Raw genomic sequence first — 12184 nt, 5'->3', positions numbered from 1 at the left:
AAAAAAGAAGAAAAAAAAAGGAAAAAGATATCTTCCACAGAAAAAAACAACGGTTTGTACAGTGGTGAGTAGATATTTTGAGAAGATTATAAGGGTGAAATAGTAAAAATAATAAAAACCTGTCAAAAGATACATGAATTGCCAGCTTTCATAATCTAAAATCTCAGTCACCACCTCACAGCATTCAGCCCACAGATTTCATTTTTTTGGAACTCTCTCGAAAACCATTCTTCGTACCCCCTACCCCACCACCCTGCTACCCAACTATAAAAGCAACACACATTTAAACCCTTCGCAGAATCCTCCGTAAACAAAACAAAAAAAAAAAATCCTCCATTTCCTCCTCCTCTCTGAGACCTTCATACATACATATATATATATATATATTATATATATATATATATATACTTATAAACTGCGTGCATTTTTCTGCATTGCATTTGCTGGACTTACGATTTGCAGGTCGGAGAATTGTTCGGAGCGGTTTTGATCGACGATCGAGTTGAAAGTTCGTTATTCTAAGTGATTTTGCGTTAGATTTCTTTTATATACGCTTTATATATATAAGCCTCTGATTTGCTCGATTATTTTGGCTATTGTTTTGCTTGAAATTTATTTATTTTCTAGGTATGTGATCAATTCAATTTTATGCTTAATTTATTACTCCAATATTTTTTCTTTGAAATTATTAATAATCGCATCCCTAGAAGAAAAAGGAAAGGAAAATAATCGCGCGTTTTTATTGGTTCTCTGTTATTTACATAGAGAATTGGTGCATTAGGTGTAATTCTGCTAAAAGCTTGTTTTTTTCTTTTGTTTTTCTCTGCACGTATTGCTGGCTTTGTTTTTCTTTGCATTTTCACCTTCTATCGCCGAAGCTTTCAACTTTTGTTTTTATGTCTGTGCTTTGCTTTTTTTTTTTTTTTTTTTTTTTTTTTTTGCTTATATGAGTTATGATGCGTAGGCCTTAGTTGGAACAAAGGGACTTTTGGTGGAATTTGTACTATTCTGATTGTTGTGCTTCTGTCATGATTTTGTTTTTCTGTGGAATTTATAGGAATTTTGATTGTTGTGCGATGAAGAAAGAAAAGTAATTGTTTTTGTTGGGGATCGTGTTTTCTGTGCTTGAGGTCACAATCCATTTGTTTGCTTGCAGTTGTTCTGCTGTGAATAGTTGCCTTGCAATTGTTTAATTGTGACTGCTGCTTGGTCTGTTAGGTGTCTGATTATTGTTACTTTGCCCTGGTTTTGTTCTTTGTTAAATAAAATAATGTATGCAATGTGTAAGTATGGATAGTGTTTGATTGATAGGATCGGTGTACTTTCCAGCTTTGATGGCTTCATTAACCTTACCTTCGTTTCTTGATGCATTTAGTGTAATTGATCCTCTATTCAGGAATTTATCTTTGTTGATGGATTGTGTGAGTGGCAGCAGCTTTTGTCACCTCCATATGCGATTTCTGTGTTAGTTTGGCTTTCTTTGGACCTGAGATGATAGAGCACTTTGTGGAAAATTCTAGTTTAATCTTAGGTAGCTACAGTTTCAGGATATGTGTTGCCAACTTATCTTGAACTCGTACATGATTTATTCACATTGCTTAAATAACAATGGATGCCTAAGGTGAAAAGTGTGTCAACTGGAATTGATGGTTAATTTTGTGAACATCTGGCAAGATAGAGATTAGGAATTCTCAAGTAGGGCAGTTACCGATGTTATCAGAACAGCTGGTGGTTCAGCAAAAATTTGCGTGGCTTGTTGGTTGTCAAATTTACTCTGCAATCATGACTGCGATTTCAGTGTATGCTGTCCATGGTGTCTTTCGATAGTATGTAAGCTGCAGTTTTAAATCGAACTTCCAGGGAGGTATTGAGTATATGGAATTGTAAGACTGTCCAGAAACCTTATATAAATGATAAACAATAGACAAGTCACAAAGATTTTGAAGATCTAATACTGTTTTAAATGAAAATATATCAAAACAATCTTTACATGGAATAACTTGGTGCAGAGGATTGTTATATTTTTCATCTGTTCCTTTTCTGTTACGAAATTTTGAGGCATAAACATTAGCATTTCTACATACGTATTCAATCAATCTGAAGTAGCAAAATTGGGAACTTGAATCAAACGGAAGCAGCAGTCATCACAAGTGCCCTTTCCTTTGGACATCCATGTCAATCTTCTGTTCAGTTTGTTCATCACTCTGTGTCCTTTTTCCTATTTTTTGTTCAACTTGCTGGTAACCTGGTAACCATAGAGGCTACTGGTACTAGCAGTTATTGCCTTCCTTTAATAGGCAGCATTTGGATTGGGAGTTTGGAGTGCTTTCCAAGACTTGGCATGTTAATTCCTTCTGCTATGCTTTGTCATCCAACCGATTTAATCTTAGGTTTCTGAAGGAGATCATTCATATGTGGTTGTAACTCTCCTTAACAGATGGTATTGACTGCATACAATTTTATTTATTACACGAGCACCGGAAGTTGGACCACGAAAAGATAGATATTAAGGCACAAGATGCTTTTTATATGTATTTCAAAACTTGTAGTCATCCTAAAATATTAGGCATGTCCACTGATGAGGTCTTGGTTAGCAAAGATAAACTTCAGGTTGAAAAGGAAGAAACAAGTAAAAAGTAAGGAAAAAAAAGAATAAGATAAAGAAAAGGCAAAAGATGAGCCGGAGAGTATGGACCAGTTGGACATTGTTACACAACTGATAACACTTTCCTTTCAGACAATGAGGCTTCCAAGTAACACGCAGTTAGGACTTACAAAATTCTTGGTCAGGGTAAGTTTCCCTTGTTGAAGACTACATGGTGCAGAATCTCAGACAGAGGTAGGGTTGTTCTCGATGGACAGCAAAATAATTCATCTCTGCAGTTTCTCGCACTTTTCCCCTAATGTTTTTCTCTGTGGGACGGGTTTGATGCTTTGTCCATTGCTTTTACCTTAGGTTGGACTACCCTTCGTCAGTATCTCTTTAAATGGAGGACTTCTCCAAGAATGAAGTGATCATGCAATCATTATTATGTACTGCTGGACGCTTTGCAGCTACGCAATGCTTCATGATAGTTCTAGATTGGGTTCCTTGTGGACCCACTTGTGGATTCTTGTAGATCAACTTGTTTTGATGAATTCTCACGGTGGAGTTTGCTGATTGGAGCTGTTCAACCTTAGTTGGAATTTGTAGTTGCTGGTTTCAATTGATATTCTACAATGTGCGAGAAAGCAACATTGTCTGAGGTGTTTTGCCCATTTGGAGGGGCAAGTAGACATGCCTTTGTAGGTTTTAGGACTTTTTCCTTAACTATTTCCTGGATGCAGGGCTTGTAGTAGTTAAGTTCATACATAAGGCTCAATGGGAAGCATAGTGATTGAACATTCAGGGACTCCACGTTCTGAGACAATAAACATGCACAACGTAATATTTATGAGTGATGCTGACGTGGTTCAGAATTTCCATGAGGGCTACTTGCCTGAGGATGGAACACGTGAAGAAAAATCCTATTCTACAGAAGCCCTTGACAGAGGATACTTGGAATATGGGTATGTTCTCTATCTCATTCATGACGGTGAACTTATTTCTATTTTGTCCAATCACTCTTGCCTTGATATTCTATCAACAATTCTGTTATATTCTTGAAGGTATAAATACAAATCCTCACACTATGTTAGGCTATACCTCATACATATTGGACATATGATTGTCAATTATTCACTAATATATGTTCTTTTCCAGCTGTTCTCACTATCGGCGTAGATGTCGCATTAGAGCCCCTTGCTGCAATGAAATATTCGTCTGCAGGCATTGTCATAACGAAGCTAAGGTAAGTCCTTATGATTGTTGGACTCATAATTTGGGCAATAGACATTTTAATTGGAGATGGAATTGAGTACACACTTACAAATAGTAATATTTCTGTCATCGTAATTGTGACTGAAGACTTGCACAATACGCTACAGTAAAATTCCAGATAATAAAGTACCTGCATCCAGCGATACTTGCATAATTGTTTGAAGGCACTCTTTTTGTATTTTACTTTTTGGCTGAGAGACACCTTGATTTACACTTCACAGCATTCCTCACCGCTACATGTCATGATAGATTTTTACCTTGTCAGCAAATTGTTCTCTAGATTATCCATTTTCCGTCTTTGATTGGTCAAGACTATACTAATATATTTGCTTGTGTACAGAACAATATCAACATTGACCAGAAACTTCGACATGAGATTCCTCGTCACAAGGTGGAAAGGGTAATGCTCCAACTTGTTTTATACTATCTTCTGTGCCAATAACTTTTCTTTTCCTATTTATGATTCTCTTCCTTTTGTCTCCTTCCCATCAACTAGCTTCACCTTCTCTTCATTTAATCTGTATGAAACTGAATATGAGGTCTGAGAAAAAGTGTACTCATTTCTTGGGGGTATTTTGCAGGTTATATGCTCGCTTTGTGATACTGAGCAAGAGGTGAGTGGTCTTACCCTCTTTTCTGTGGTTACTGTTGTGCAATTGAGCGGCGCAAGTCCTTTTAGCCAGAGATATATTGATTTTGATGCTTCAGTGTGTTAAGACAGTTTATTGACCAGGAACCCAAAGAGAACTGAGTTCTATTGGGTTGTACTTGCTATTCTTGCTAAGCAGCTTGCATTGACCAGTTATAACTTTTGTCCTCTTCCAGGTTCGGCAAGTTTGCATCAGTTGTGGCGTGTGCATGGGGAAGTATTTCTGTGAAACCTGTAAGCTATTTGATGATGATGTAAGTCGAAACTCTCCTCACTTTAGTATTTAGAGTAAAATGCTTAATAAATACTTTTGAGTGCTAGGAGTGGATAGTAGCAGGAAATGCCGATGTGTAACCGAAATATTTCTGATATGTAATGTGCTGACTAACCTCTTCTCATTTATCATCTTTCAGATATCCAAGAGACAGTATCACTGCAATGGTTGTGGCATTTGCAGGTATGGTTACTCTGTTAATTTTCCTGCCTTGCCTGTTTTCCATATCCTTTGTCTTCCTTCTTCCCTCCCCCTCTATCTTTCCTTATCTCTGTTGAATCTCTGGTTGAGCGAAGGGGAGCAACTAAAGAAAAGGAGATAACACGTATGCTCCTCTCATCTAAGAGTAGTAATGAACAGACACACTTTGCAATTACAGTACCAATTCATCTGAAATCTTCTGTTTCACACTTTCCAGAACATTTAGTAGGCATTTGGCCGTAAGTGTTGGAAGTTTTTTCCAAAACAAGAAATTTCAAATATGTGTTCTTTTATAGAATTAATTTAGTTGTTGGAAGATTTTGAAAACCAAAACTTCAAATCCCAAATATAGCTTAAGACCTCTTTTTGGGCGAAATCATGACCATTTGGGACTTTTCAGCTGAAGAAAAAAAAGGACCTTTTAACATGTCAAAACTTGCCCCAAAATCCATGTCCAAACATATTTTCAATTTCACATCAAACTTCACCGAAATCAGCTTTTTCAATAAATATTTGGGAATTTATGTTCAAACGTGTTAGCGTCGTAGCTCTGCATCAGTTATGATGTTGATGTTTCATTTTCATTATTTTCTTGATTTAGGATTGGTGGGATGGAGAACTTCTTCCACTGTTCCAAATGCAGTAAGTGTCAAACATTCCTTTGTTTAGCATATCTCCTATGCGTGCAATTCCTATTCTCCCTCTGGTATTTCGTTTCTCTTACTATGTGATCGGTGTATGGTTCAGGATGTTGCTATTCAGTTTTGTTGAAGAAAAGCCACCCTTGTGTAGAGGGAGCAATGCATCATGACTGTCCTGTTTGTTTTGAGGTATGGATTGAAATAAAAATTCTCTGTTTCCCTCGTTTAAATCTTTTTTTGGGATCGGCATTTTGTTGCAAACAAATGACATGAGAATGGTTATACACCAGTATCTGTTTGAGTCGGTAAACGATGTAACAGTCATGCCCTGTGGACACACTATTCACCAGAACTGTTTGAAGGAGATGCAGGAACACTACCAGTAAGTTATTGTTATTCGTAATTTTTCTTGTTGTCCTATGCATTTAGAGTGTTGATAGGTTGAACTGACATTCTCTGCAACAGATATGCTTGTCCTCTATGCTCTAAGTCGGTATGTGATATGTCAAAGGTGTGGGAGAAATTTGACATGGAGATTGCCGCAGCACCAATGCCTGAATCTTATCAAGACAAGAAGGTAAGTGTATTTTCTAAATCGTTTTAATTGCTGCATTAATGTGCCATACGAGCTTAAGAAAGTGACCGTGTTGGGTGATATCGCAGGTTTGGATTCTTTGTAATGATTGTGGAATTACCTCAGAAGTGCAATTTCATTTTGTGGCCCAGAAATGTCCATGTTGCAAATCTTATAACACCCGCCAAACAAGAGGCAGATAGGAGGACCAAATATCAATAGTCTGGCTGTGATGTGAAAATGATTGCCGCCCAATGTGGTTAGAATGCTATATTCTGAGTGGGAAGTGATTGGGCTTTTCAAAGCTGGCTCTTGCAGAAGAAACGAAGGAAAGAGGGGGTTCCAACATGATCCTGCTTGTAGCGCTTCTGGGGTTCTCGTACTTTTGCATTTCCTCAAAAAATTTCTGTTGTTCCTTGTGGTAGGTGTGGCATCCACTACAATTCTAAATTCCTGCGTGAAGTATCCAGTGTATATCAGAAGACACTGACTAATTGTTCAGTGTTACCAAACTAGTGTTGGCAGCATATGTTTACCTTTAGCTTTATTCAATCATTTCTACCAGAGTCCACAGCGAGTAAAATGTGGCTGAGACCTGATGCGTTGTGTCTGTGTGATACCGTAAACTACAGATCAAGATAATGCATTAGTTCAAAGTATCATTCTTTGCAGAAGGTACTTAAGACTTCGCTTGTTTCTTTTTTTATTTTATCACGTCAAATCTAGTCAGATTCTGCCGTCGGGTATCGGTTTATACTGGACTGGCTTAATTTTGCAGTTCTTGGATTTCCTTTTACTGGATTTGAGGCTTCTTTACATTAAGCAAATTAACGTTCACTTACAATTTTTGCTGTCCGGTGGTTTTTACCTGGCTTGTAAGGTTTTGGATTACCAATTAAAAGATTATTTGATAGTACGATAGCATTAATAGTAATGAGTTTCTAACCAAATCTCCCTTTTCTTCCTTAAATGAGTAATTAATGACTAAGCTATCTTAGACTAACAAGGACGAAAACAATTAATGCCTTTTTTAGTTTTCTTGAGTGACATAATTTGAGCTACATTCTTTCCTTTTCTTTTTCCTGAAATGAAAGATGAGACGGACCAGAGGGGTACTCTTTCTTACCAAGTGAGGCGAGCTCCATTTACTCCCTGTCCAATTTTCACCCAACCCAAGTTACTTAAATTAATAACCTCACAAAATAACAGAAAAACAAAATAGGAAACATAAACAAGTACAGAAAGAAACCAGGAAAAGTGATAATGCTTTAGCAAAGGCAATCCATATTTCAGTAGTGCCTTCAGACTTCAAATATGGCAGCTCATGGCCCAACATTCTCTCAATCTCCCAACAGTGTTCTCAGGGAAACCAATCAATCCCTAAATAACAGTGGAAGAGACTCCCTCTCCAATTGCAGTTGAAGCACAAAATTAAAGCCAAAGGGGGTTCTTAAAGATGAGGATGTCTCAAGTAGTTAGAATAAACAAACATGTCTGTGCTAACCTAAAAGCTAGAGAAAGAATAAAAAAGACAGCTGCTCATGTAACACAACAGAACATATCATGTCCTAAACTGAAGCAGAATTGGTGTAGCTAAATCTGAAGAAATAAAATGGAGCTACAAAGTATTGGTACAACAACTACTATGCCTCGACCCCAAGCAAGTTAGATCAGCTACATGAATCCTCACTAACCATGTCTGCTCCATTTAAGCTCATCTCAGACCAATGTTGTGCAAAACAGAAATAAAAGGTATTAGAAGTTCTCGATATTTTCCACGGATACGTAAATCTGGCAGGACTAAGAAACTCCTAGAAAACATAGGACCTAAACATACTAACATGACTAAAATACATTCCCAACATGTCGACCAAGTACATTCAAGAAAAAAGATAATAAGTTGAGGATCAAAGTAAAGAGCTAGAATTCAGGGAGCAATTGGTTTTGAGGGGTATTTGAAGAACAGTAAGAACAGAAACCTCAAGAGCCTATGCTATCTTCATCTGAGTAGAAGGCCAAATCAAAATTTACCAGCATAGGCGACCATCACACAATCACTTAAGGCTGAATCACAATCAAGAAACCATCTCACAAGTCACAAACACTTTGACATAACCAGACAGTCGAATTCGATTAGCAGTAAACAATGAGGACAACTATATATATGGCCTAGTGTGTTACAAGTAATACTGGTATGAGTCGGTGATACACTACTAGAGTAACATTTAGAAGCAATATATGTAGTCATGAAACATTTATATTCATCAGACTTTGCCAAACTATTTAGCAGGTGAGAAACCAAAAATTGGGGAGCCACAAGGATGGGCTACAACCCTTGTAATTAAGATTCTTTTTCAGAGATTATACTCCACTATTACATATCAGATTCAGAACTATGTAAAGCAAAACTTGCTGTTTGCGATTGTTTAACCACTAAGACCATGAGAAAGGAAAGACAGTTCACACAAATAGCAATACATTCTCTGATCATCCATGGCTGCACACAGATGCACAAAAAAAAACAGCTCTTAGGAAACAGATGATCAGGGTTTCTACTTGTTAAAACCGTGTGGCCGTTTCGTCAATCATGGGCTTAGTAGCGCAATTGCAGCATCCTATGTAGCAATGAACAAGCCGGTCTCAAAAACTTCATCCCGGCTGTTTGGCTTAATAGTGTTTTCAGAATCATTATTGAGTTTCTCCATCTCCTCATCAATCAAAATCGCCTCGGAACGGCAGTTCAAGCTGCAAAAAGCTTTCTCACCTCTGCAAAAAACATCTTTCATTGTCAAAATCATTGAGTGACTAAAACCATTTAAAAATGCACCGAATATCAACAGACCTGTACATGTAAATATCTTCTCCATCCAGCTTCTTCTTGCAAGAGTAACAGAAGCGCAAAAAATCGCTTGAAGGATATGAAGTGAGAACCCCCGAGCTGTCAACCACCTCAGGCAATGTGGTTTTCTCGCTAGCATTCTTACAAAAATTGGTCAATTCATTGTTGTGACATTCTAAAATGCAGTCACCAAAAATATGAGTTACTTTGGCATTAGGTCCACGGGTTCTCACACAGGTATAGTCCTCAGAAAGTTCAATGTCACTCGCCGAAATAGCACCAACTAAGCTAGCGCTAGAGCCAACCGATGTTGGCATAGGACCCAACTTTGAGCAACCTCTAGCACATTGAGTATGTGAAACCACAGGATTCGTTCCATTTCCAGAACCAAAATTCAGGGAATGATTCGCCAAGCTTGCAAAATGGGCAATAGACCTACCGGAGTCTAGAGAAAAAGAACGAAAATTTCTCGACAACTCATGCTCTAATGGGGCTTCTCCAATTCCAAACACAACATCAGAATTGCCCTTTTCAAGATTGGAGCTTTTGGACAAGGTATGAGGAAAAATCGATATATTCTTAGGGAGTGACTTAGGTTCCTCAACACAGGTCTGAAAATTCTGTGTCTTGATCTTCATTTGAGTGCCAAAAAGAATGTTTTTACTATCCGATGATCGGAGAACTTTCCCCGATTTCTTCATCTCATCATCATTATCAAGAGAATCTACAATGCCAAGGCCTACTTTAGTGCAACAACCCCAGGTAGCCTTATTCCTAAAGGGGTTACCCAAATTCGAAAAGACCCTAAAATCAAGTGGAGAAGTAGGACTTCTCACTGAATCAGATTCTGAGCTAGCCTTAGTAGGATTATTGAGCCCAACAAACACACCAGCAGGAACAGGAACATTGAAAAAGTTGTTATTTTTATTATGTTTCCTATTAGCTAACAACACATCAGGTTGAGAATAGGAATCTGAGATCAAATGTTGTCCCATGTGTTGAAATTTGTGGTGTGATCTGCTCCTCTTCCTCAGCATTCTCCCTTAAACCCTCTGCCCTAAAACTCCACCAACACCTGCATCAACATCAAGATTTTTTCCTTTAATACCTAAAATATAAAACAAATGAGAAATTTAAAAGAAATAAGATCATACATCTACAGAATAGCTACATTGAACAAATATTTCAAGAATCCAATACCCAGATAAATTATTGCCTGAAGGGGAATTTTTTTTTCAAGAAAAATAAATATAGCGAGAAATAAGAAAAAATGAGTCAAAATCGAAGAGCACTAGGAGTCAACAAGAGAACGACCTGAAAATGTAGATTATATAAATATTTGAAACTATGATGAATACCCAAAAGCTAACGAAAAATAAATAAATCAGCATTGACATATCTAATCAACAAACCACATAAACCCCATTTCTCAAGAAACCAACTTTGAGTGATGCATCGCACAAGAATCTTTAACAATCAAAAGCTGATTTTTTATTTTATTTTTTCCTTGACGGTTTTCACTTCTTTTTTTTTTAAAAAAAATTCTTATTATTTGAAGGGGAGAGATGAACATAGAGGGAAAAGCAAACCACCTAAGGTAGATTTATTTCCAGAAGCTTCAAAGATGGAGTGTTTGTTTTCTGAGAGAAGAAAGAAGAACAGAATGCAAGAAAAAAATGCACCAGTGTGAGTGAAGAGCTCTTTCCCCTTTCTCTCTCTCTTTATCTCTCACAGTTTCTTTTGTGTGTGTGTTGTGTTGTGTGTGGCTTCTTCAGTACATCTCTCTCTCTCTCTTACATTGCATCAAAATCAGTAACAGTTAGAGCTTCTCATATACTCATTTCGTTTTCTCTTATTAGTGTATAAAATGTTATGGAAATACGGAGTATAATACAATGAATATACCTCTATAACTACAGTGTAGAAACATACTATTATATACTACTAATTTTTACACTACCAAAAAATAAATGCAAGTAATTCTCAAAAAAAATAAAATACTAGTAAGCTAAAAAGTGATATTAATTTAAATGTATTGATGGAGTAAAAATTCTTTATACCTTCGATGAATATTAAGTTAATTATTTTTAGAAAAAAAAAAAAATATATATATATATATATATATATAGGTTTTATGTATACCAAAGTAGAATGTATCTGCCACAGTTTTTCCACCAAATTCACTAGAATATATCAATTAATTGGTTTTTGGTTAGTTTCCTTTTTTTTTTTGTTATAGTTTTTGGTCAATATTAAAACGTTAAATATGCACATTCTTTTATTCATTTTGGGATAAAGTAGGAACGACATAGAAAATAAGAAAAGAAATCCTTACGTTTAGATCTTATACTTTAAAAATTTAAGATAAAGAGTTATTTTCATTTTGTTCAATTTATTAAAGACAACTTCAACAAAATTGTGACTTAAATATTTTGTATTAGAAAAAAGGTGAAGTCATGCTTTATCTTCCAATTACTTCTTATTATCTGGTATAATAATTGTGGATAAGGATGGATTAATATGATCTGACAAGTGTTAAAGATATTTTATGACTAGTTGAACTACTTACTAAATATGTAGTTATTAGGTTATTTATATACGTAAACGTTTTTTTTTTTTTTTTTTTTTTACAATAAATGGATCTGAAAAAGAAGATGCGTTTATTATCCTTGCACGAGTGATCCCCCAAATTTTTTAACTTTACCAAATCATAGTAATATACTAAGTAATTTATACATAGGTGATTTCACGAATAATGCTATCGACCAACAAAAGAGCTTTATAAACGTAAAAATAGCACGGGCTAGCCAGTTTTCGGACTGGTAATTCAAAAATAGCTAGCGAAAGCATTATTACTCGTGCTATTTTGCTACAACACGGAAAGTTCCAACATAATATACTAGAGATCGGTGCACCCGTATATGAACTTCCATGCTGGAACTCCAACATGTGGAAAGTTCCAGTATAATATACTGGAGATTGGAGCACCGGTGCTCCAATCTCCAATATATTATGCTGGACCGGTATATTATACTGGAACTTCAGTATATTATACTGTAGTTCCAGTATACTTATGCTGGTACCCTAGTATATTATACTAGAGTATTTTTCCGGATTTTGAACAGTGTTTTCGTTCAGTTTTTTTTT

At 36.3% G+C, this 12184-nt stretch overlaps 2 protein-coding genes across 3 annotated transcripts; one reads left to right on the top strand and one right to left on the bottom strand.

The window, feature by feature from the left end:
- Positions 1 to 389: 389 nt before the first annotated feature.
- On the top strand, positions 390 to 6975 carry LOC104226587 (probable E3 ubiquitin-protein ligase RZFP34). Its single transcript, XM_009778616.2, has 12 exons — positions 390 to 508; positions 3328 to 3549; positions 3743 to 3830; positions 4200 to 4259; positions 4441 to 4473; positions 4685 to 4762; positions 4922 to 4965; positions 5585 to 5625; positions 5731 to 5813; positions 5915 to 6006; positions 6090 to 6201; positions 6288 to 6975. Exons 2-12 carry the CDS (start codon positions 3362 to 3364, stop codon positions 6399 to 6401), a joined length of 933 nt encoding a protein of 310 aa, XP_009776918.1. The 5' UTR covers positions 390 to 508; positions 3328 to 3361; the 3' UTR covers positions 6402 to 6975.
- A 1460-nt stretch (positions 6976 to 8435) lies between these two features.
- LOC104226586 (FCS-Like Zinc finger 10-like) lies at positions 8436 to 10843 on the bottom strand. Of its 2 annotated transcripts, none has more exons than XM_009778612.2 (3): positions 10630 to 10843; positions 9041 to 10112; positions 8436 to 8964 (listed from the first exon to the last, which is right to left on the bottom strand). In XM_009778612.2, the coding sequence occupies exons 2-3, from the start codon at positions 10072 to 10074 to the stop codon at positions 8814 to 8816; spliced, it is 1185 nt and encodes a 394-aa protein (XP_009776914.1). In that variant the 5' UTR covers positions 10075 to 10112; positions 10630 to 10843; the 3' UTR covers positions 8436 to 8813. The 2 variants fall into 2 exon arrangements, with proteins under 2 accessions (XP_009776914.1, XP_009776915.1); XM_009778613.2 differs by having other exon boundaries at positions 10720 to 10843.
- Positions 10844 to 12184: the final 1341 nt, after the last annotated feature.

The sequence above is a fragment of the Nicotiana sylvestris genome, chromosome 8 (assembly GCF_000393655.2).
Source record: "Nicotiana sylvestris chromosome 8, ASM39365v2, whole genome shotgun sequence".
Classification (NCBI taxonomy): Eukaryota; Viridiplantae; Streptophyta; class Magnoliopsida; order Solanales; family Solanaceae; genus Nicotiana; species Nicotiana sylvestris.
Note: the sequence above shows the minus strand (reverse complement) of the source record. Positions and strands in the feature narration are given on the sequence as shown.